The sequence below is a fragment of the Cydia splendana genome, chromosome 2 (assembly GCF_910591565.1).
Source record: "Cydia splendana chromosome 2, ilCydSple1.2, whole genome shotgun sequence".
NCBI classification, from domain to species: domain Eukaryota; kingdom Metazoa; phylum Arthropoda; class Insecta; order Lepidoptera; family Tortricidae; genus Cydia; species Cydia splendana.
Window position 1 is genome coordinate 1,112,591 of NC_085961.1, and position 25,973 is coordinate 1,138,563.

General features: G+C 36.9%; 2 protein-coding genes across 2 annotated transcripts; one reads left to right on the forward strand and one right to left on the reverse strand.

Moving 5' to 3' along the window:
* Positions 1 to 956: 956 nt before the first annotated feature.
* LOC134801786 (large ribosomal subunit protein uL24m) lies at positions 957 to 5,559 on the reverse strand. The gene is made up of 6 exons (XM_063774383.1): positions 5,420 to 5,559; positions 5,168 to 5,343; positions 4,566 to 4,683; positions 3,897 to 4,037; positions 2,419 to 2,550; positions 957 to 1,106 (listed from the first exon to the last, which is right to left on the reverse strand). Exons 1-6 carry the CDS (start codon positions 5,513 to 5,515, stop codon positions 1,008 to 1,010), a joined length of 762 nt encoding a protein of 253 aa, XP_063630453.1. The 5' UTR covers positions 5,516 to 5,559; the 3' UTR covers positions 957 to 1,007.
* A 679-nt stretch (positions 5,560 to 6,238) lies between these two features.
* Positions 6,239 to 25,312, forward strand: LOC134801875 (V-type proton ATPase subunit C). The gene is made up of 13 exons (XM_063774530.1): positions 6,239 to 6,397; positions 7,493 to 7,626; positions 8,018 to 8,119; positions 8,638 to 8,689; positions 18,201 to 18,298; positions 18,446 to 18,534; positions 18,877 to 18,975; positions 19,168 to 19,291; positions 21,624 to 21,755; positions 22,925 to 23,022; positions 23,170 to 23,308; positions 24,027 to 24,130; positions 24,676 to 25,312. The coding sequence occupies exons 2-12, from the start codon at positions 7,498 to 7,500 to the stop codon at positions 24,117 to 24,119; spliced, it is 1,155 nt and encodes a 384-aa protein (XP_063630600.1). The 5' UTR covers positions 6,239 to 6,397; positions 7,493 to 7,497; the 3' UTR covers positions 24,120 to 24,130; positions 24,676 to 25,312.
* Positions 25,313 to 25,973: the final 661 nt, after the last annotated feature.

The window sequence follows — 25,973 nt, forward strand, 5'->3', positions numbered from 1 at the left end:
ATTGCTTAAATTTTATTGCAGTAAGTATTTCATTAATTAAAGATTCAGAAAAAAAAAAAACAATAACAAAGCATAATAAGAATAAAAAATTTACTCATGAATTTTGACCCTATGGAACAAAATTTTTATTGGTGCGCGCTGAGCCGCCGGGGCCCCCTAGCCGAGGCGGGGCCCCTAGGCAGTTGCCTACTTTGACTTAGGGTTAATCCGGCCCTGAGTAGACTACATACTTATCGCATTGGTTTTTTGAGCATTTCATACTACTTGAGTGCTTATAGAAGTACGATTATTTTAGACGGTGGCGAAGGTGTACTTAAGGGTGGTATTCCACCTGTCCAATTTCTTTGTCCAATGTCATTGCGTCTCACTCTCTCATTAAGCACAATGTGGGACGCATTGGATAGGTAGAATACCACACTTAGAAGCACACACCACACACACACTTTAGAAATGGTTTACTACACTACGAGTACCAGGTCAGCTTCGAAATTTTACCCAACGGCAGCGAATATTTCACTCATAGGTGCTTGGCACACTGCGTCCGATTCGCACGCTCTGACGGGCGAGCGGGATACGCGCATAGCGTTGTCTGCCTCGCTCAAACTTCGGAGCGACGTGCGAGTCGGACGCAGTGTGCCATGTCTCATACACTTGTTGCGTACGATGTCAAAGCAACCTTCCTGCTTTCTAATAAGGTTATTAATTCGATCTGTTGTTCTCTAGTCGTTGTAACTAGTGTTTGTCGTTTAAGAACCAATTTTTATTGAGCATTGATAACGTCGAAATAAACTTTTTATCTACTCTTTACAATCTAAAATATCGATACGGACAAGGCACCTAAACTATATGTACATTACCTTATTGCCTAGACATTAAAGTAGCGTATAGATTTCATTGACTATCCGTATCAATATTTTAGACCTTGACTGAACAGTAAATGAAAATAAAAGTTGGTATTTCTATTTTTATTAAACATAAACTATACATTAACTAACAATTTGTCTGCTTCAGTACCAGTAGGTCCTGGCCGGCACCCGATCTTCTTTGATGCCCAAGGATTCCATGACGTCCATCTCGAACGTGGCTAGTCTCGGCTGGAACGTGATCTGCAATGAGACAGATATATTTAAACTTTCATAGGGAAGATGGATTTGTTTTATTCTATATTTCATGTATGCCTGGTAACGAAATACATTTTTGTATTTGTATTTATACTTTTAATATGCACTAGCAAATTAGCAATTCGCTGCCCCAATATTACAGGGTTCTATGTTTCACTTTTATCGAACTGAAATTTGAACATTGTCATAGTGACATTAAGTCGAATTTCAACTATCTTGAAAATGTAACATAGAACCCTGTAATATTGGGCCAGCGAATTGATGTTTGAAGTTGGTTTGAAACGGTTGATGGTAACCTCCTCCTTTTTTGAAGTCAGTTAATAAGGATCTTTGGATAGCAACAAGACGCACTCGTAATAAGAATACAGTTTCGTAATAAGACGGGCCCCTTTCTCGAAAGCTTGTAACTTGTAATACAAGCGGATGTCACTTCTTGACAGCTTTTGTTAGAAAGGGACACGCTTTTGAGAAAAGGGCCCCAGGCGTGGCTCACTCCGCGATTTCGTCGCGTCGCTATAAGTACATGCGGCCACACCAGCTTTGGTGTCTAGCCATAGTAGTTGCCGCGCACCGCTACGGAACGGACGCCGCCGGCTCGCGCTTGCGCCACTTGGCGATCATATCTGTCGTAATAGACGCGTTTTGTTAGAGTGAATCTTCTGTACTAAAACTATTACTACTAGTGGCTCTGTGAGCTGTAGACCTCGCGAGCAGAGCTTTAAATTACATGGTGCTAAGAGCTTTAAATATAGTAAATTTAAAAATAAACAATACGAAATTAAAGTGTAAAAAAATAAAAAAAGTTATATCCCAGCATACAAATACTGGGGATCGAACCCAGACTCCCTGTGCAATCAAAAAAAGCGAACGTTTACAAACTGAGCCAAATAGTTCTTAGATAAGCTGACGAAATTTAGCTACTCATTCTCAAGTTAAAATTAAATATCTCAATACCTCCGAAACCAGCGAAATAAATTTTCTGAATTTTTGGCCATTTAATCTATAAACATATCTCAAAAAGAAAAAACTTATGATATCGATACGACTATTTGTTTAGACGCGAGGTATCACTACTCCGCCATTTTCAAAAAATTTCCAAAAACTGGATTGACATAAAAAAATTATTTAATCATAGAATCCGGTCACAAAATTTCACGAGAATCGGTTGAGAATTGTGACCTGTAGAGGAGAACATCCGGACGGACATACGAAAGCAAAATGCCCGAGTCAAAACGTAGACCTTCGCTACGCTTCAGTCAATTATTAATTAATTCTGTGGTATCGTAGTAAGACGCACCTTGGTGACGTCATCAGTTTTGGTGTCCTTCTCGTCGTTCTCCAAATACAGCTCCTTGCTTTTATAATCTATGGTTTCTTCGGCCGCCTTTGGTATTGGGATGATGCGGCTGCTGGCTGCTGACACTCGAACCTGAAACAGTCAGTGTGAGTGAGAATGGTGGTTATGTCAGCTAATGACCAGAAGTTGGTGTGCTTTCGCACAACTTGTGGATTTTTAACGTTTTTCCCGAAACGCAATCATTTTATTAGGTGTGATTAGGGTTGAAAAATCCCGGAAAAATTCCCGTTTTTTTCTAAAAGCCATGTTTTTTTAGTTTTATTCGGAAAATACAAAAAAGCGGAAATAAACGCAAAAAAACGCACTTTGAAAAGAACTTTTGAATTTTTCCATTTATATTTAATCCATAGTTAAGGTAACTACACCTGCTTAGTCGTGTGTTTTGTTATCTAAATGCTGGCTGGCGATCATTTGTGAAAATGTCTATTGCCTTTGACGCTGTCGTTAGTTTATAAATGTTTCATTTCGTTCCCAAAAAAAACTGAAAAATACGGAAAAAAACTAAAATTTCAAGACATCCTGAAAAAAAATGATTTGATTTTTTTGAGAATTTTCAACCCTAGGCGTGATGTAAGATGTAATGGGGTTGCCGGTCGAAGTATTTAGCAGATGGCGCCAGCATAGTTTGCCCTGTCAATCTGTGTCAAATTCTTGTTTTTTTTTAATAGAACTTTATGCCCTGGATGGCATGCCAGCCCTTTAAGCCAAATCTCATAGAACTGAACTAGAGAAAGGGGCAAGCAAAAAAAAAGTATGTTTAAATCGAAATATATATTACGAAATATATATACGCTCAATAATGTTTTTATTTCATCAAAAATATGTCAGAACTGCATCACATTGCAATTTCTTCCATTAACGCATACTAATGTACCTGAATTAAATCATAATGTCAGTAGATGTGGAATGTTACAGTAATAGTTATTTACGATACAAGTGCGGAAAAGAGGAAATTCGAATTATCTATTCGCACGTGTATCGTACAACGTTTTACAGTACATATAGCCCTTTAAACTTTTGACATACGCACTAAAAGTGCTATTTTACGCACTAGTGCGGGAAAGAGCACTTTCCGTGCGTATGTCGAAAGTCGTGTCGATTTAAAACACTCCCTTCGGTCGTGTTTTAATTTATCGCCACTCGTTTCGAATTTCCTCTTTTCCGCACTTGTATCGTAAATAACTATTTGCTTCTTGTGCCTTAGAGTCTGGGTTTGCTGCAAGAAGCAAAAACTTTGCTCTAATGTCGCACCTATTCTGCCCTCCTAAGCCGAATAGCGCTATCTCAAAAACAAATGATTTTAAAAATTGAATTCTCAGTAATAGAAAATAAGTATAAGTTAGCAATGAATTTTCTTTTGAGATAGCGCTCTTTGGCTTAGCAGGGCAGTATTATATATTTTAAATGTATTATCTTACTTTTTCCCCCTCCTCTGTATACCGCCACTCAACTTCAGTTGGCTTGAGTGTCTCGGGATCCACCAATTTCACATCGGTGGTGACCAGCAAGGGTGCTTCTGATCTTATTGTCACGCCCGGGAACTCCTTGTCCTTGCCTACCTGAAGAAAAGATTCACATTTAATTAACATCATGCTAACACACAGGGCCGTCTTAAACTATGCTGGGGGCCTTGGGCACATAAGAATTTGGTGCCCTTTTGGAATGTAAAGAAGGCGAATTAAACTAACATTTTTCTAGAAGAATTGAGATCTTTTGTAAAAATCGAGAAACATAACATATTTTGCACTGATCAATTAGAAATCCAAACACTTTATTGGCACTTGCTTGCCAAAGGAAACTAAATTAAATTAAATTAGAAATATATTTATTTCAAGTCAGTCAGGCAGTCTCAAAGGCTATTGAAATAAAAAAAAATAACTGACTGCCAAAAGAAGGGTTGTTTTGAAATGAATGTATGTCTAATTCTTTGGCACAGTCTACAGAAATTGACGGTTCCAATATATGAGATATCATTCGATTTATTTCAATGAGGGAATGTCATAGGATTACTAAAATTGTGTCACAGACAAGTACTTAGTTTGGTTATCAGCTTTTTATAATTATTTCCTCTGGTGTCCGATACATACTGTCCTGAGATGTGTGTTGAGCCCCTCCACGATGACCCAGTTGCGCTCCTGTATCACCTGCACCACAATGCCCTGCTTGCCCTTATCTTTGCCCACCATCACCTCAACCCGGTCACCTCTGAAAACCATACAGCCCAGTAAAAATAAAAAGAAATGACAGATAAACAGGTTTTCTATTTAGATTGAAAAAGGTTAAAACGCCATAATTTGATAAGGGGCTACCCGCAGTTTTCATCAATCTTTGACAAGTGAAATGTTTGAATTGTATCTCCTACACTTGCACTACAGATAGAATTAAAAGATAAACGACTAGGACTTTTTTCGTAACTAGATTGCTGCGAATGATCTTACATATATGAAATCTACATATTTGGGTTCATCTTTAACATCTCAAAAAATGTGTCAGATTTTAATTTTAAACTAATTAAGACAAAAGTTATGTGGATGACAAATATCTCGAACACAATGAACTTTGAACTAAATATGGGATGCTATAATGCTTCAAGCCGTTGCTTTTAATATGATAAGCTACACGAAACATTAGAAATTCAGATCGAAGGTCATTGGCATTAAGGAGCCCCTTAATTCGATCAGTGTATTACCTAAAGAAACTCCATTCTCCAACAGGCTCCAAGAATACTTTTTTCCTATGCACATTTCGTTCATTTTGCATACGGAACTGGCCAGTCCACGGACGGTTCGTGGTGAAACGGTACTTCTTGCGAGCTACCTGTGCCTTCGGATACTGTGGATAGCCCGCGGGGTTCTTCCAATACACCTGAAAATAAACATAACAATTTATAGGTTATGTACTACAAAATAAGGGAAGTACATGAGTATTTCGATTTAAATACCTGCTCATAACTTCTTTTTATGTAAGACTCCGGTAAATTTGAGTATTTAACGGTGAGGTCGCCGACTTTTTTTGCTAGAAAACTTATTATTCGCATTTTGTTCCGTAATTAACCTAGAACATATACAACTAATTTTTGACACTTTTGACAGTGACAGAAGACAGAATTGACAGGAGTTGAAATTCAATGTATAGCCAATTCTTAATTATAAATAGCGTGAAAAAACGCTACACAAATATAGAACGCGACGGCAGTCGGTAGTAAAATTAAAACTAAAAGCCGGTGGGTAATTAACTTTTAAAATTACAAAATAAATTCATAAAATAATTCCCTCGGACGAAGATGTTTAGCTAGAATATTTCAGTGAATAATTAACAGCAAGTTTTTTCTCTATACTTCAGTTTTTATATCACCTGGCAATTCGAAAGCGTTTCGTTTCACGGTAATAAAATCTATTATAGTTAGCAAAACTTTGATAAAGAAAATATCAGAATAAAGTCTTTTTGCAATTATATCTTCTAGTTGAACTTATTTAAAAGCTTAGGCATATCTGAGTATTAAAAGATTAAACGGTCTATTGACAGTCCGATTTATACCTACAAACAATATTTAAATAATAGACAAAAAAATCAACATGTCACTGTCAAAATTTTAAATTCTCCTAAAATTTACTTGTGCCACAAATATAATATTTTTTTGTTTCCTATTATATTGAAAAGAGTCTCAAAATACTGATAAATAATAACGTTGAATAAGCAAATTTACAAATTCTCTGTTTTTTAATTCGCCAAAAACATAGTGCACCATAGACAATTGACGTAAATCAGCTGTCTGATATCAGTCGTTGTAGGTGGCAGCACAGCGTCACGTGAATTTTCATGGCGCTGAAGCAGGGCTAGTCCCGACGTCTTGTGATTTCACGAAATTATAGCTGTTTCTAATATTTACTGTTAAACAGCATTAATTTTTAAGTTCTAGGTGAGTACAGTAATGTATTTAGGCTTATTAAGTGCGCGGTGTGCTGTTAAAATGCTTTTGCGCGGGACTTGAAAGTGTCAAAATAGTGACGGGTGTACTATGGGGTGGTTTGGGGTGAATTGGTGTTAGTAATTGTGGCGCCTGGATGTCTGAGCGCTAACGGGGCGCCGGACAGCCGGGGCGAGTATCGATTCCCAATCCCACCGCGTCAGACCGCGCTAAACACCACTTCGTTGCCCATATTCGCGTTTAACAGGACGTCTCCAAATTTCTCGGAGCTTAATCGATTTTTTCGACAAGGAGTACTATATGTTTCTCAATATGAAAATCGCTGCGTATTTGCTTGGGCTCTGGCCTATTACGGTTTCCATAGAAGCTTAATTCTCACTCAAGGTCAGTCCTCATTCCTCAGTACCTAATATTTAACATTCGCGTGATGTTCTGTTCTGAGTTTTAACTATGTGTATTTTTGGTGTGTGAAGTGAACCCCTGGTCGAACTGTAAGCTAGAGTGTAATAGATTTCGAGTTCACCCTCAGGTTAGTTGGTGGTTTATGTTACTGCATTACTTTATATCACAGTGTATAAGGGTGGCACGCCACCTATCCAATTTCTTTGTCCAATTTGTATTGGACCCTAATAAGAAAAAATAATATCATGCACCTATGTGTACTGCAGTCTTCTTCAAATAAGTCATATGATTTTTTTACGAAATCCTACAGTAGGAGTCTTTCGTGTTTGGATTATGGGTTATGTATCACTATTATATAGCTTATTTACTTGAAGTTGTTGAATTAAAAAATGTAGAAAACATAATTTTACAATTAATAAAATTACTAATAAATTCTACTGGTCTAAAAACATGGAGCCCTAGGAAGAAGCACTGAAATAAATAATTGTCAAGAAATTCCCTAAATATATTTATGTCCTAATTTTAACTATAAATATCTTATTTTTATAGGAATTTGTTGTTTATGGTAGGACATACTCTTACTTGTCAGTGCTAAATGAGCTTGGTCAGACTTAATTTTTATTGTGTTTGTTTCAATTAAAAAAAAGTATTAAAAGCAACAAATATGATGTTTTTTGTTTACAGTGAAGATGTCGGAGTACTGGGTGATCAGCGCCCCTGGCGACAAGACGTGCCAACAGACGTGGGACACCCTCAACAATGCCACCAAATCGGGCAACCTTAGTGTCAACTACAAATTCCCCATTCCCGACCTAAAGGTACGTATAGTGAAGGAGTACTGGGTAAGCAGCACTCAAGGGGAAGCGCCATGTCAACAGACCTGCCTGCAGGTCTGTTGGCACGTCAGGACTAGAATTATATGCTAAACCCCCCTATACATGACAGATGAGAAGATGTGTTTTTATCTTATTCAATCACAAATCACAATTTACATCAGTATCACTTTTTATCAGTGTCTAGATATACAAAATCATATTGGGAATAGGTACATTAATGAAAATAAATAATTGTAATTCCCTAATTAACTTTCTTAAATTGATATATGTATTAATTAAAAATTTTAATCGGTACCTCACCAAATAGTTTGACATGATTTGGTAATCCATAGACATGAGACTGACATTATTTTTATTAAACTTTCTTCTTCAGGTGGGAACGCTGGATCAGTTGGTGGGTCTGTCTGATGACCTTGGCAAGCTGGACACCTTCGTCGAGGGAGTCACCAGGAAAGTGGCCCAGTACCTCGGAGAGGTGAGTCCTTATAGCCAATTATTTGACATTCGAGTTGTGCCAGAGATGTGCAAATTATAGTTTGTCAACTGTACCTAGATGTGTTTTTGTGTGTTAGTTACCACAGAATAAATAATAGTACTAGGTACAGAAGACTCACTCTCTAACAAAACGCGTCTGTTACGATCAGGACAGATATGGCCGCTAGGTGGCGACAGCGCCACGCGCTGGTGTGGAACGGATGTACTTTTAGCTACCTGTAGCAAAGCGACGAAATCGTGGAGTGAGCCACGCCTGGTGTTACCAAAAATATCAAAGATTTCCACTTTTTTTTTTATATTTGCACTTCTATTGCCACAGGCCAGGCAAAATCAAACCTTGTGTCAATGCCATAAAAACTGCGACATGTGAAAGCTTCTCTTGCTTATTCTGTATCTACATAGGTACTTCATTGTTTAAATCTTTCAAGTTTTTAAATTGTTTGTATTTATTTATTCTTAAAGTATTTTATTTAAAAAGAATTAAATATTATTCGACAGGTACTAGAAGATCAACGCGACAAGCTGCACGAAAATCTGATGGCAAACAACAGTAAGTCACTTTTTAAATTTTTTGGGGCAATTTATTTTTCATGTGGCACTAAACATTTTATTTGTTTTTGTTTAATTACAAAGCTATATATAACTATTTTAAGTAATTCCGTAAAGATAAAAAACAATTACGGTACTTTGTTTGGTGCCATTTGTATAAAAAAATTAAACAAATGAAATAAAATTGAAGTTATACCTAGAGTCTTAGTAAGTTAAATAAAGTTTTTAAAAAGACGAGAATTTTGCATGTAAAGTTTTAGAATTGAACGATGGCATGTTTTTGGGCTAGACAGGACATAGGCTGTTTAAAAGCAGGAAAGTGGCCAGCATGAAAAACTAATTCATAGACAAGAATGAACTGATGTAGACAAAAAGAAATAAAAGCACAGAGTAGTGCGAACATTTTTAGCATGCGTCGCTGGATCTCGATGGTTATATTTTTTATTTGGTTTTTTATACTTCCTATTTGATTTTCGTTAATTATGTTTCAACTTGTGTATATTTTGCATGTATTTTTCTTTATAACGAACACTTTAATATTTTAATTATTTAATTCTTGAACCACTGTCAGTAACATTATCTCTCTGGATTATTTTTTAAATTTTATTTGCAATATAAAATTGCACTGTATATACGAGGGGCGTTCAAAATATTCTCGGTATTGATATCTTACAACCTCTTCTAAAATTTCTTTCGTTACTGGCCGCTAAGGTTTATTCGTTGACATTAAAAAAAAGTATAATTCGAACCGAGATGTTCTTTTGTTTTTCTGCAATTGCTGAACAAACACGGACATCATGTGCGAATTGACAATGTTAACAAAATTAGAACATCGATGCGTCATAAAATTCTTGACAAAACAGGGTAAAAATCAAAAAACCATAAAAGAGGAAATGGATTGTGTTTACCGCGAGTCTGCTCCTTCTTTATCTACCATTCAAAAGTGGTCAAGCGAGTTTAAACGTGGAAGGGAGAGTATTGAAGATGACCCTAGACCTGGCCGGCCTGTAGTAGCTACTTCACAAGAAAATATAGATAAAGTGGAAAAACTTATATTAGAAGATGGTCGAGTGAAAGTAAAATCTATAGCTCAAGTAACCAATCTCTCTATTGGTACCGTACATGATATTATCCATGACCATCTTAATATGTCAAAAGTAAGTGCAAGATGGGTTCCGCGAATGCTGACTCGGCTTCAAAAAGACATGCGTGTTGCTTGTTGTTCCGATTTTATTGACCTGTGCGGTGAAAATCCTGATGAGGTGCTGCAAAGAATAGTTACTGGAGATGAAACCTGGGTTCATCATTATGACCCAGAGAGTAAACAAGAGTCCATGCAGTGGCACATTAAGGGTTCAGCTCATCCCAAGAAATTCAAGGTCATGCCTTCAGCTGGCAAGGTCATGGCCACGATATTTTGGGATTGTGAAGGAGTATTACTAATCGACTATAAAGAAAAAGGTGTCAGTATCACAGGACAGTACTACGCTAATATTCTACGTCAGTTAAAGGATGCAATCAAAGAAAAGAGGCGAGGAAAGTTAACCAAAGGTGTTCTGCTTCTGCATGATAACGCCCCCGTCCATACTGCTCATATTGCCAAGGCAGCTATTGTTGAATGTGGGTTTGAAACTGTTACTCACCCACCGTATAGCCCGGACTTAGCCCCCAGCGACTTCTTTTTGTTCCCCAATCTTAAAAAGGATCTGCGTGGAAATAAATTTTCTGACGATGAAGCATTGAAGGCGGCAGTGGAGGAGCATTTTTACACCAAAGATAAAAAATATTTTTATGAGGGATTAAAAAAAATAATTGATCGATCTCTTAAGTGTATGAACATAGGGGGGGAGTATATTGAAAAATAAAAATATCAAACTTTTCGTACTTGTTTGTTTTCATTCTCATACCGAGAATATTTTGAACACCCCTCGTAAGAATGTTTGTACTTACATACATAATTATTTTATTTAACACATAACATTTTCATGTACACATCTCATATCACCTGTATAAACTTTAATCTTTTTATATTTTAATATTGAATTAATTAACTTAAATGTGATTTTCAAATGACAACGAATCTTTACCTAAAGCCAAAAACCATGAACCTTCGTCAACCAAGTACTTAATTCTACTACAGAAAAAAAAACATAGCAAAATATATTTTGTAATAAAATATTAAGATGTCAATTGTGATGATATAACATAAGTTGAATCGATAAAACTCAAGATTTGTCAAGTCAAAATCAATTGTCAAGGATACTGCACGTATAGTAGTATTTAATTTTAAAATGTTATAGTATCCATAAGTTTGGGGCTTTTCGTAGAAGGTTCGTTGATTACACATTGTAAAATGGCTAAGAATGTTGCGTGGACAGTGTTTGTTACGAATGTTTTATTGTTTTAGAAAGAGGTTCGTCTACTTACAGCTATACTGACCTCTCGCACCTTGCATTACAGTATCACTTTGTATTATACGATAGTTGTTTTAAATATTATTGTAGCGTAGGTTTGATGTTTTATACTCCGACTCCGCCATAGGAAAGGAACATCATAAACTAATTTTATAGGTTGGCGCTTTTGACTATTCTATTTTAGGGCCAACTTCTAGAAACATTATGCAGTGGATAAAGTTATAAGTATAGTTGGTGAGTGATTTTTTACATGTATAATAATTATTTTTTTGAGAAGTCATTATTTATTAAGACAAGACTTCTTAATTTTCTTTTTCGAAATTATTTATATCATATGGTAACATCGTAAATCACAAATATTTTTTTTATTTTCGATGCTTCTTTTATGTATTTAAATATATAAATAAAGGTTCGTTAATGGCCTTCTTAATATATTCGTTCCTATTGTAGATGATTGCAAATTAGTGTTTGGAATTGCATTTCAGTGTCTGAAAAGTGGAAAAAGTTTTTTGGCAGTGAGTAACTATTTAGTAGTATGTATATGTAAAAGCTTAGCAATTACTGCGCTTCTGATGCTTTGAGGATATACATGTATGTATATTCCACGTATCGTGTATGATATATGTATTAACGGCCAAAGTAAGTATAGGTATATGCGTTCTTATATTCACTATCTGATATTGTCAGTTTAGTTTAAAAATACTTATACTCTGTTGAAAAAAATAAAGTCTAGTCTCTTCTTCCTAGTCCTTACTGCAGGATATGTTGACTGGAGCTACACCAAGTATCAGTATTAGGGTGGTTCACGTTTGTATGGGAAAAATTCAAACTCTAGCTAGAAGAAGCGGCACCCCCTCATTTTTTTACACTTGTTATGTTGACAAAATACGCCAAGTTTTGTAATCTTATCTCAACTACAAGGGGGTGCTCAAACTCTTTGAAATTTTTCAAAGTTGTATGAAATTCAAAAAAATCAAGTTATTATTTTTTAGATGTGTATGATGTTTGTTTTGTAGTTTTCACATTATTTGAAAGTGTGATTTAAAAGTTATTATGTAAAAAAACATTTTTATTTCTATTCTTTATGATTTTTTTTGCTAAATAAAAAAAAATACTTTTGAAAAATTAAAAAAAATAGAAATAAAAATGTTTTTCTACTTCAAAACTTATAAATCACATGTGCGAATAGTGTGAAACCAGATACTTAAATAAAATTCTGAATAATAAATCCTTATTTTTTTGGATTTCATACAACTTTGAAAATTTTCTAAGTGGTTGAGCACCCCCTAGTAGTTTAGATAAAATTACGAAACTTGGTGTATTTTATCAGCATAATAAGTGTAACAAAATAAGGGGGTGCCCCGTAGGAAAAAAAAAATGTTTTTTGAACCACCCTAATCAGTATCAGTAACTATAATTTTGGAAATTTTACTTTTGCATGTTCGTCGCTTTGTAAATTTTGTCTTATTTCTTTTATTTTCTAACCAATACGATCGATGTATGGTTGGATTTTTTTTTTGACAATTATAGTAATTGGTATAGGTAATAAGGAATAATAAGTGGTATAGAGAAAATAAATTCTTCGAACCATTCGCCTTTTGAATAATTTCGTTGTATTATGTAGTCTAGCTAATTTAAAAGTCTTGTGTACGTACTATGTTTTTACAGTGTTTTAGAAGTTTAAATGCGTGTTTTAGGTTACTTGTCAAATGTAACGTTTAGTATACATATAAAATAAGTAATCGGTGTTTAAAATAGATTATATAAGTGTCTATAGAACTAAAGAATATTGTGATAAACGTGGATAAAAACGGAGGCTTTTCTATATAGTGGCAAGGTTAATATGCGGTCGTTAAGTTACCATTTTAAATAGCAACAAGCACTATTTTTTTCCTAAATTTGAAACTTAAGTGGGCAACGACACGACGGCTTCTGTTTTTAATCAAAGTTCTACATAAAATTACAAAATACCTATTAACTTGGTGTTACCATTTCAATCGTTCGATCAGTGAATCGATCGGTTGCTGTGGTAAGCCCTTTACATTTTTACCACTACAAGAAGAGGTTCCTTAATCCATATTTATCTATATTTGGCTCCACAACCGGCGTTTATGATAACTATACATGCACAAGTGTCTCGATATAAGATATACGTAGAACTATGTCGTCATACCATAGATATCGCAATCACTGCCTCACAAGACATTCATAGCTTAGCCATACCGAGCTTCTACATACCGTCTATGCTTTGCGCTTCTTGTTATTATTAAATTTTAGTTTATTTTTCCTTAAATTTATTTGTTATATTTTGCTCCTATCCCACTAAAATCCTATTTTTATTTTATTTTCAATAAAACAAGCTTAGGTTCAAAATCTGACGCTGAAGAGCGTTTTATAGGCGAATAAAAGCTTTATGACATCGTAAACGATAAATAATTTATAACAATAACACGTTACGAGTCTTCAACCTAACTATAGCAGCGGCGATTATACGGGCGATGCCTACTGTGAGGGAGCGTGTTAAGAGATTTGAAAATGGCAAAAATATCCAGATAAACCGGGAGAGTACGAATTAAGAGTTAATTCAAAATGTTTCAGATAAGTAAAGTTCTCACTGAGTGATATCACATTTAGGTGATTGGATATCGGAATCAGGTCCTTGAAGCTTCATATTTTTAAAAATGTTATATTAATACCAACCTTTTTGTTATAAGAAACATTGTTATAAAAAAAGAAGAAAGTTGTCTATTAGTCGGAATCAGTACTCTTAACATGTTCCTTAACATGGCATAGAACCCTGCAGCATGTGTTGTCGCGGGTATAAGAGCATCCTTCTAAAAATTAAAGCGAACGATATTGAAAAGGATATTCGAATTCTAATGATACCAGCAAGAATGGCTTCCTTGTTCGACAAATTATATAATTCTATATTCACCGGGCCTATAAGCTCCATGGGAATGGACTGATGTTTGATATAATATTTATAATACTATTTATGACAGTACCTCGAATGGGTTGTTGTGTCATAGCTGGCAGTGCTATAAACTGTCATAAATAATTAAGGACTGAAATAGGTACAGGTAAATGTCGCATCATAGATTAAGGTATGAGATAAAGATTATTCGTTTTATTTGAATATAGACTCAGGCGCCAAGGCCCATATTACACATACCTTGTAGACTAACCACACTGAGTCTTACAAAGGGCTCTTCGCGCTTTGTTCGTTCAATACAACGGCACCAGGGAGCTTCTCCTTAGGAGCTCTTCAGTACCCTTTGAAGGTACGCTAACCTCGATGCGACTTTATGACTGCGCAAGCACGATTATGCTCTTGAATCCGCGACAACTATGCTGCCAGGCATGGACTCATACGGCGACCCCGGCGGGGGCGAGCCGCCCGGCACGCCGACTTCACCCATCTGTGACTCGGCGTTTTCTGAACACCACGGCTGCTGGCCGTGCGAGCACCGCGACTCCTGCGAGCAGTCCCAGGCCTCCAGCGGCCGCAGCTCGCCGCGGTGGGACGACGACGAGGAAGAGGAGAGGCCGCATCACGTGCTCTCACAAGGTTTAGGTCCCAAGATCCTTGTCTTTGATGCTGGAGAATAGTCCTGGAAGTCTACTAAAACTTAAGGCCTGTAATAATCCTGTGAATACCCTAATTAGCGCATAGAAATCAATATTATAACCCTAATCCGCCGATAAGAAGCCTGAATTCTTCGTAAGTCGTATTGTAACTTAGTTTTATGTTGAAGGTGTTTGCAAATTTGCGCGCACCATCTACTACAGACTTAGCAGGAAAGGAAGATCGCACGCACTCGCGACAGGTGACGAAGCATATGAAATGCTAGTCCTTATAACCTAAGCTACTTATCTGTACCCTAACCTTGTAGTTACAGTGTTTAAGCTTGAAGAAATTATGTTACACAATCCGATAACTCTACAGTATTGCCAGATGATAAAGTCAAAATTAGGGACTATTATCTCAGCATCAATGACTAAATGCCCTTCCCTATCCGTTAGGCCCTTCGCTCTGACCCCGTAGGTATTCCCCTACGAACAGCGCTGCCTGCGTTTTTAGTCTTAACTAATGTGAAGGCAGTGATTGCGTAAACAATAGGTATCTAGACTATCTAGGTTTTTTAGTTGCTAATTAAGCAGTTGGCGCTGGCCGTAATATTAAGTGTCAAGCGCCATTCTAAATTTGTAAAATCGAGGTTCGTTTTTCAATTAAGAATTTTCAAAAGATTTGGTAAAAAACCTACTTTAAATCGCTGTTGCTGATACCCCAATAATTTCAGATCACTGTTGACTTTGATAATCAAAAGATTTAAAGTCAAATAGTATATTAATGTTTAAACAATTCTTGAGCAGTTTGCACGAAATAATAGGTACTAAATAAACACAAAATATACTACCCCTATATTTACAACCTTTTTTTCTTTTGACAGTTGTCAAAATATTTTCTGCATACCTAGTTTAGTATTACAAAGCGTTTGTGGAGCTACACGTTTAGGTTGACGCTCTGACACTGGCATTATCCGCAAATTGTACGTCTTGATTGTCATTTCTCAATGTCGCTTTTAAGTATAACTGCTACATTTAAGTACCTATTTAACATGTAGACTAAAGTGAAATTTTTATATTTTAAAAATTTCACCAACGGCTAAACACCAATGTTTTATTTAGCTTTTGTTGTTTTTAGGTTTAACTTTTATTTTGCATTGATGTCTTATGTTTACTTTATATGAAATATGTAAGTAGCTTTTATTAAGATAAATTTTTAATTCCGACCCAAAAATGTGATTTTTTGGGTTATTGCACTTTTACAGGTGAACATTCAGTTAGGTTTCAACCAGTTTTGGAAATCTATCAGACTATTTCTGGATGCATTCCATCGTGCATTTTGCTCGTATTTTATTCATATGTATATTATCATAACATAAGTAATATTATCGTATGTATGAATTTTCTAATGAGTTGCATATTTTTAAAATACTTGTATGCGGCTTTTCTAGGTACCCAAAGTAAATGTTTTATTTTATTTTGTTGAAATTTATTTTATTTTATTTTAAGAATTTGGTGAAATATAAAATTACATTAATCATGGTTATTCTTATCTTACTTAAACACTATATTTCTAAATATTTTAAACGCTTTATCGGTTATAAAAGGTAAATATAGATGTCCTGAGTCTAACAAATCTCTTGAAAAGTAATTTGTGTGTGGAAAAAGATGTGGATGTTTTTGCACAATACTTTGGTATCCTAATGTTGCCCGGTGCTTAAAAGTCAATTTTAAAACGTGTCATTAACGCGGGTCATACACATTTTATAATATGCTTAACGCGGCACCCCTACAAGCAGGATACATTACTTCGATACTTGAGACTCAAGTAAGAAAAACGGGATATATATATACATATACCAGAGTCGTTAACTTTTGTATTGTCCACAGACGTGTTCTTTTTCTAAAATGTATTTAACCCACATTTGTATCAAAAACATCACTTGGACATAAAATGTATTAAGTGGCAGGTATCTAAATTGACTTCGAATAAGGGAGCAACAATTATGGTCAATATTGATATATTCTTTTTAGAGATATAATTAATATATCTTGATTTTCTAAAAGGTTTGTGATAAGTACTTATAAAATTAAATATGTATAGTTTGTATTACTTTGTATGTGAAGCTTTGCATTGGTTGTAGGCATTTGTATGAAAGCATGAAATACCTATATGTTGCATGCTGTAGTACTTGGTGTTAAGTTATTTTAAATTTGTTTCACGTAGGTATAACGCATGAAATGTGTTATTGCTAGTGTTTTATTGAAAGGCCTTTTATTTTCAGTTTTTCTTCGCACTTGTGAAGACGACCCGAAAAATTGAATTTTGTACTTGTGTACTTTTTGCGTTTGGCGTTGAAATAGTTTCGTACATGTTGCATGGAAAGTAGGAAACATTATTTAGTTTAGTTTTACCGTAATAATAAATTGATTTAGCATATTTTTGAACTTGGTCCTAATGATTGTTACTACGTTATTACTTATTTGACTTTAGTTTTTTAGTAAATTATAGCCACGTAACCCCATATTAACCTTTTTAGATTGCCCCGTTTAAGTTTGAACTGTTTATTTATATGTGCGGAAAAGGAAACACGTTTATTTTTTATTTTGTGTAAGACGATAAAATTAGTTTTCCATAGAAAATTAATTCGTTCTTATTGTATCAAGAAATTCAAGACATTTCGGCTGATTTAAAATCATCCCAATCATCATAAGTAGACTGCGGTATTCTATTCCAAACTTTTCTCTTGACGTTTCCCTAAAATTTGCCTACAAACTAAAAGTAAAATACATGCAACATGTACTTACTACTTATATCTACATACAACCTTAAGCTTCACCACAATGATTTGTCGCGTGTCCACTGAGTTCATATCACCATAAACAACCCTGGCTCTGATTCATGAAAATATTGCCCGTACCTAAAAAAAATATTACACTGTGACATTTAATGCGTCAGATTACTAAGGTGCCTGATATTTTTAAAAGCGATAAAACACATAAGTTGAGCAATCAGTCCAAATCAATAAGCTTATATACTCAGCCGGAGTTTGCACTAACAATTAACTCTTAAGCGTTTATAAATATTATTAAGTGACAGGTTTCAATTAGGCGCGTATACAGATGTAGAGCATAATTATTTTTAATAGTAATATCACGGAAACGTATCGAATGTGTCTTGCTATTTCAGTCAGTCTCGGTACAAAAAGTACTGAGGTTGACAGTAGCATGCCAAATACGAACGTTTCCGAGAAAATACGATGGAAGACAATTATACGCTACATCTGTAATTCCTTATATTATATATACAACTTAATGCCCGTTTAAGGATTCAACTACTTTTAATAGACAGCAGTAGGTGTGAGTCAATCAAGGTCATATTTCTATCCCTCTTTTTCTACTTGCAAACTCCAGATGCTTATATAAGCTTCTTGCTAAAATACCGATTTACAACGACTTTGACTGGCCCTGCTCAAAAGAGTATGTTCACCAAATGTGTAATACAAGTGTAAAACGGATGTGTGTTTACAGCCGACCTGCCCACTTACCTGACTCGCTTCCAGTGGGACATGGCCAAGTACCCCATCAAGCAGAGTCTGCGCAACATCGCTGATATTATTAGCAAACAGGTATGATTTAAAAAATATAGTCTGTTTAATAACAAATATATATACATACATCAATCTCATCATGTTGTACACACTTTGTCTCATATTTCTTACTTGATAGGCTTTGTAGGTAGATGTTTATATGTTAAACGTTGTATTGTTGTGCAGGTGGGGCAAATCGACGCGGACCTGAAGGTGAAGTCGGGCGCCTATAACGCGCTCAAGGGCAACCTGCAGAACCTCGAGAAGAAACAGACGTAAGTGCCCAATAATAATAATTAAGCCTATACACGTCCCACTGTACTCTCATGCGCGAGAGGGCCTGTGTTGTGCTTTAGTCCCCACTGTGGCCCAATGCTATCCCGTTATCAAGATATTTACTTTTCGCTTCTCATTTGTCAATAACGATTGTGATCAATTGATCATGACACCGACTGGTATCGGGACGTATGTGGTCAACTGGCGCTGCCATCTTAATAATGTAGCGAGATTTTAGAAATATGTACGACAAACGTTATATATTTGTATAGGCTTTTCTCGGCCTTGCATAGACCTAGCTAAGATAATGCTTTAATTAAATTAAATTGGTGTGTTTACAGCGGCAGCCTTCTAACCCGTAATCTATCGGACTTGGTAAAGAAGGAGCACTTCATCCTCGACAGCGAGTACCTGGTCACGCTCCTCGTCATTGTGCCCAAGTGAGTATCGGCTATGTGCGAAGTTGGTAGTGGGCGAAATACAAGCGACGCCAACGCGCAAATGCACGAAGGTTGATATCGGACTTTAGCAGCGCGCGTCTGTTGACATATTTGGCGGTCAAAGAGTTAACCGTTAATGTATCATACATGTGTGCCTTCAACAGCCTTCACAACTTTCTTTTTGGTTCAAAGGGCCATGTTTAACGACTGGAACACCAACTACGAGAAGATCACGGACATGATCGTGCCCCGTTCCTCGCAGCTCGTCCACCAGGACAACGACTACGGACTGTTCACCGTCACGCTCTTTAAGAAGGTGCGTCTCTTTCTAACATATACAGTCAACTACGAGAAGATCACGGACATGATCGTGCCCCGTTCCTCGCAGCTCGTCCACCAGGACGACGACTACGGACTGTTCACCGTCACGCTCTTTAAGAAGGTGCGTCTCTTTCTAACATACAGTTAACTACGAGAAGATCACGAACGTGATCGTGCCCCGTTCCTCGCAGCTCGTCCACCAGGACAACGACTACGGACTGTTCACCGTCACGCTCTTTAAGAAGGTGCGTCTCTTTCTAGCACATACAGTTAACTACGAGAAGATCACGGACATGATCGTGCCCCGTTCCTCGCAGCTCGTTCACCAGGACAACGACTACGGACTGTTCACCGTCACGCTCTTTAAGAAGGTGCGTCTCTTTCTAACACATACAGTCAACTACGAGAAGATCACGGACATGATCGTGCCCCGTTCCTCGCAGCTCGTCCACCAGGACAACGACTACGGACTGTTCACCGTCACGCTTTTCAAGAAGGTAATCGTATTTAATGGATCAAGTACTTTTAGGAACGATCAGGGGCCTATTTCTCGTACGTTACAAGTCTTGTAATACAAGTGTGTATCTATGGTAACGCTTGTATTTCAACATTTTTTACAAGTTTCCGTTTCACGTAAATGTATAATTGTTACAAGAGCGGGGATAAAAGAGTTTTCACAAGTGTTTTTGTTTCACAAGTTGACAAACACTAGTAGATATTATATACTAAAATAGTAATTTCGTTTCTCAAAAGCTGTACTTTATACTTGTAGCTTGTGACTTATCACGAAATAATGAGGAGTCTCTATAAACTGCTAATATGCGTTTTTGGTAAAAATCGATTAATAAATAAATGAAGATATTGTATTTTTAAGATCTCAAACGTGTAAGTTTTGAATGCACTTCGTTAAAATCAGTAATATTATTTAAATTTAGCTTTTATTCTCGAAAAAAAAACAGTAAACTCATTCCTATGAAATTATTATAATTGGGAAAGAACCAGTAAATGACCAATAACATAATAATTTTGTAACAAATTCACCCGTATTATAAAAAAAAAACTGACCCACCCTGAAGCTTGTAAACATTCATAGAGTGACTGACGGAACTGAGTTTGATTTTACACTTGTAATTGATAATTTTGAGAAACGCTTTTCATTACTACTTGTATTATTATACGCTTGTATATTCCGAAAACACAAGTCAGCCATTTTATTTTCCTCTTATTAAGATTATGATGCATAACAGTGACATTGACATTAAGATAACATTTATAATGGCCATTGCATTTCCTTTTTGCATAGTAAACAAACCTATTTTCTAACTTTAGACAGCCGCCTTGTAGCACTTGTAGTAATCATTCCTACGAGAAACAGAATTAAAACACACACAATGAAATTTTAAATGTAAGCTTGTAGACTTGTGAACTTGTAACGTAGTACGAGAAATAGGCCCCAGGTCCCTTGTTTTAAGTCACTCGCGCGACATCTTTCGGAGAGCCTAGGTCTCCTTTCTCAAGCACTAACAGTGCGAGCAGCGTTCATGACGGTCGTGTATCGCGTCGCACGCTGCGTAAACCGTGAAATTATTCAATGTTAGTATGTCTCACAACTGTTTAAATTCCATCTGGTCCCTATTGAAATATTTGAAACGGGTCAAGATTGACATTTCGATCTAAGCTTCGCCATATTTGATCTAAGTTACGTTTTGAAAATTGAGTGTTACTAGTTGAACATAATTTTATTAAAGTTAAAGTCACAAGGTTTTTAGTGAAACCTTCAATGAGGAGAACTCCAGGAACAATGATAATACACTTGGGTTTTAAAATCCCTTCTTTTTTTATTCACTTCAATTCTCAATATTACACTTATAATTAAACCGAACGGGTCTAAGGTTAGACACGAAGTGCCCGTTCCGAGCTGGATAACGGCCTTTTATAACCTCTGGTAGCACCCCAACTGGTTCTGTCCGAGTTGTATCTACCCTCAATATACCGACCGGTAGTGAACCAGTAATTGTATTGGAAAAAAGGGTAGGCGGGTTGTTACATTAGGTATTTAATGTCCTCGTCGGCGATGACTTGTGCTCTTTTTTGAGAGACTGGTCAGATGTAAAATTCCTCTTTATCCATTCGTTCCGATTTTGTGGGAGGCTTTTGCCCAGTGGGACCCGATAGGGTCCTTTGTTCAGTAATGGAACACAATATGGTCCTTTGCCCAATAGTGAAACACAATAAGGTCCTTTGCCCAGCAGTAGGACACAATAGACCCTAAATAAATGTATATATGTAATACGTATGCATCTTTTAACACGTGTTATATGATCCAGGTGGCGGACGAGTTCAAACTGCACGCCCGCGAGCGCAAGTTCATCGTGCGCGAGTTCTCCTACAACGAGAACGACCTCTCCGCCGGCAAGAACGAGATCACCAAGCTCGTCACCGACAAGAAGAAGCAATTCGTACGACATTCTCTTTATTTCCTTCATTCTCCTCATTTCCATCATTATCTTCCTAAACAAAGTGATTATCTTCCTAAGCAACGTCACTGTCATCTAAAGACCGTCATTGTCCTTAAAACCGTCATTATTCTCCTAAACACTGTCATTGTCCTCCTAAACATCGTCATTGTTCTCCTAAATAACGTCGCCCGCTGCTCGATGATCGTCATTCGCATCAATATTGTAGTCATTAACAAGTTCATCGTGCGCGAGTTCTCCTACAACGAGAACGACCTCTCCGCCGGCAAGAACGAGATCACCCAGCTCGTCACCGACAAGAAGAAGCAATTCGTACGACATTCTCTTTATTTCGTTCATTCTCGTCATTTCCATCATTATCTTCCTAAACAAAGTGATTATCTTCCTAAGCAACGTCACTGTCATCTAAAGACCGTCATTGTCCTTAAAACCGTCATTATTCTCCTAAACACTGTCATTGTCCTCCTAAACATCGTCATTGTTCTCCTAAATAACGTCGCCGGCTGCTCGATGATCGTCATTCGCATCAATATTGTAGTCATTAACAAGTTCATCGTGCGCGAGTTCTCCTACAACGAGAACGACCTCTCCGCCGGCAAGAACGAGATCACCAAGCTCGTCACCGACAAGAAGAAGCAATTCGTACGACATTCTCTTTATTTCCGTCATTCATTACCCTCCCCTAAATCGTCATTGTTCTTCCCAAAACCGTTATCATCCTCATCAAATCCGTCATTAAACATTATTAATCCTCCTCAAATCTGTCATTAGACATTATCCTCCTCAAAACCGACATTGACATTATGCTCCTAAAAACCGTCATTGTCGCAGCATGAACGTCATTCGCCTCAATATTGTCGGCATTCACAAGAAAAAAACCGTTCGTACGTATTGTGTACAACTGTAGCATGCGTCTATAGGCTACACTCCTGCAACGAGAACCTCCCCGCCGGCATAAGCGAAATTACCAGCAAGCTCGTCACCGATAAGAAGAAGTAATTGTATGTCATTATGCTCCTCAAAATTAATTTTCCTCCTAAACACCGTCATTGTCGCACCATTATCGTTATTCGTCTAGCATCTAATAGGCGATTTATTGGATAAAAAAACTAAACGTCACGAATTATAATTGATTATTTTCTGTTGCACAGGGTCCCTTGGTCCGATGGTTGAAGGTGAACTTCTCAGAGTGCTTCTGCGCCTGGATACACGTCAAGGCGCTGCGTGTGTTCGTAGAATCCGTACTCAGGTTGGTATTAAGTACATTTCGGGGTTGGCCCCATAGTAAAAGTTGTTCAGTATGACCTACATATCCACCCCTCAGAGTATACTCAGTCATAACAAAATACCCTGTTTTGCTTTTTATCCAGGCTTCAAATATAACCTTTGCTTCCAGATACGGCCTCCCCGTGAACTTCCAGGCCGTAGTGATGGTCCCGTCCCGCAAGAGCATGAAGAAACTGCGCGACGTGCTGCAACAACTATACGCGCACCTCGACCACTCCGCGCAGAGCCACGGGGCCAACGCCGCAGACGTGAGTATACTACACACGATATAAGACAGCGGCACCAATGAACAGCTGCCAGACGCCCGGAGTAAGGTATACGCAAAGAGAATTTAGTATAGAGGCGGATTGTCAAAGTAATTTTTGTAGTTACAGTAAATTTACTGCCATCTTTCGCCACATGATTAAAACTTTTAGAACGCCATTTGACTTTAATCCTTGTTCTTTCACTGATATGTGGTACATTTGTTAAAAGTCAAAAAGTGACACGAGCATTATATTTTGGCCAGGTACAGGAAGGATAGCAAACTAAACTAGAGGAGTTTAGGGTTAGTCCCACATTGGGATACCCTCCTCCAATTTAGGAGGGAAGTAAATCTTCTTGGCAGAGGTTAGGGTTAAAGCCGGTGTGGCTTTATTTGACGTTCATAAGCGCATTGTAATATGCCTACTTGAAAAATAAACTAACTTTTTTTTAGTTTAGCTCTCAATTGTATATTTTGTGGATCCTAGCGCGCCATCCATGTAGGCTTACCCCAGTACCCGTACCATGAGTCACTGACAGTGTCAAAACTGACATATACGCCAACGTCTACGTAATTTACTTTCTATACATCTCGCTCGCACTAATATGTCAGTACGAGCGAGATGCATAGAAAGTAAGTTACGTTCACGCTAGCGTTTATGTCAGTGTAAAACACAGTTTATGTATATATTTTTTCTCAATTTGTTTTTGAATGTGTTTCAGACGGCGGAACTCGCGGGTCTGGGCTTCGGGCAGTCGGAGTACTTCCCATACGTGTTCTACAAGGTCAACGTCGACATGATTGAGAAGGCCTAGGCCATAGCTAGGTACGTCACTACGTTTATTAAAATATTGTATTCAATCGTTGAAAAGTATTATGACAAGCCTAAGAAAAATCTTGCTCCAAGTTTGACAACTGAGCTAGGCGGCGCTTTAAGGCTCCATGGGACAGAACATACGCAATGCGACAAAATGATTGGTAGGTTTATTTGTTGCCCACCATAAACCATACAAAATTTACGGTGGGGAATTTAAAAAATGTGAGACTAACAAGGACAAACAATAATAGCGCTTTCTCTGCTACTCCTACTGAAACATACGTAAGATTATCCTGTTCTGTCAGTTCCCCCCACCACTCATGCCTGATCCAGTTATATACTAGATTCATGTGGTAACTGGATTGTGAAACATTACCATTTGAATACCAGTTACCGCATAACGTATGTTTCAGTTACCTATTATTCTCTTTATTCATTTCTCATCTTAAGTTAGGTTATTTTATAATATGAATATAAAAGTAAAATATAAAAACACCGCATTACCTATTATTATTATTTCTATTATTTATTTTTAATTGTTTTTTTTGTTGCAGGTAAAATAACTACATGTCGCCCGGCTTGCGCCCGCAAGAAATAGTTGCAATCTGTTAAAAAAAAATGTACAATAATTATATTTTTAAATAGAATATTTATCAACCGACAAAATATATATAAACGTGGCCTGTATGAATAAAATCATTTGCGATATATTTTACCAATGTACAGTTTTTGTTTTATTTTACATTTCGAGGCAGGTTTGTATGTTTTGAGTTCTTACAATAGTAACATTTTTGAAAATCAGGCCAATTTTCTGTGCCTTTTTATTTGGCATAATAAACGGCCTGTCAATGTCTCATAAAAAAAAAACAGTAACTTTTTTTGTCTATTATAACTGACATTTGTTAAGCATGTTTTCTATTGTGTTATTATTGTAAGTTGTTATTTAAATAAGGTATTTGGAAGTGTTTAGCTTTGCTATGTTCCAAGCGCAACAATCTTATGTTCAGTATTATGTGAGTTGCGTTAGTAGACTAGTTGCATATCATCCGTTTGATGCTGTATAATAAATGTTCAACAGATATTATATTGGAGTTAATGAAATGGAAAAAAACTATGTAAATAAGAACATTCCTCGTCATAACTTGTGTAGTAGGTACATAATAAAATAAAAATATTATTCAAGTTACTGTTTGTGTGTGTTTTTTTATTTATATGAGCTTAGAGTGCTCCCCGGCTGGGCAAAGGCGTCCCTCCTCCCTTTCCACGTATCCCGGTCTCGGCCCGTCTCCCACCAGTTCCTGTCAAAGGCGTCGAGGTCATCTCGCCAACGCCTTTGAGGTTTGCCACGACTTCGGGTTTGATGTGGGACCCAATTGGTTGTTGTTTTAGCCCACAAGTCATCCGGCATACGGCAAACGTGTCCCGCCCAGTCCCACTTCAGCTTGGCGGCTGTTTCAGCCACATCAGGTATCTACTTGCGCCTATGATGGCCCATTGTAATTTTTCTTGATGAATTTGCAGCTTTGTCTATGGTACTAGCAAACATGGACATCAAATTTTAATTTACATTTATAAAGCATGAAATTTTGAAAGTAGGCAAACTAGAACCGTGCCATTATAGGCGTAAGTACCTTAGTGCCCAACCCTGATAAACATAATTATGCAAATTGATAGTGCTAAGTTTCCCAGGGGGTGTAGCGAGATGGCAAAGAGGCAACAAAAGTATTAAGAGGATTCACAAATGTTGGGAAGCCCTGCAACCATCCTGCAACAGACAAAGCAGGTACCTATCAACTATGCTAATGTTATTTTATGCAAGTTTAATTCCAGTTCCTTTATCGTTTCTAAAACA

What these genes read in the sequence shown, in the direction of transcription:
- LOC134801786 (XM_063774383.1), bottom strand. Translation starts at nt 5,515, where the DNA reads ATGCGAATAATAAGTTTTCTAGCAAAAAAAGTCGGCGACCTCACCGTT. An exon ending in TCAACACACATCTCAGGACA is followed by an intron (nt 4,038 to 4,565) that starts GTATGTATCGGA and finishes TCTTTTCTTCAG; the next exon opens with GTAGGCAAGGACAAGGAGTT. An exon ending in AAACTGATGACGTCACCAAG is followed by an intron (nt 1,107 to 2,418) that starts GTGCGTCTTACT and finishes GTCTCATTGCAG; the next exon opens with ATCACGTTCCAGCCGAGACT.
- LOC134801875 (XM_063774530.1), top strand. Translation starts at nt 7,498, where the DNA reads ATGTCGGAGTACTGGGTGATCAGCGCCCCTGGCGACAAGACGTGCCAA. An exon ending in CCGTCACGCTCTTTAAGAAG is followed by an intron (nt 19,292 to 21,623) that starts GTGCGTCTCTTT and finishes TATATGATCCAG; the next exon opens with GTGGCGGACGAGTTCAAACT. An exon ending in TTCGTAGAATCCGTACTCAG is followed by an intron (nt 23,023 to 23,169) that starts GTTGGTATTAAG and finishes CTTTGCTTCCAG; the next exon opens with ATACGGCCTCCCCGTGAACT.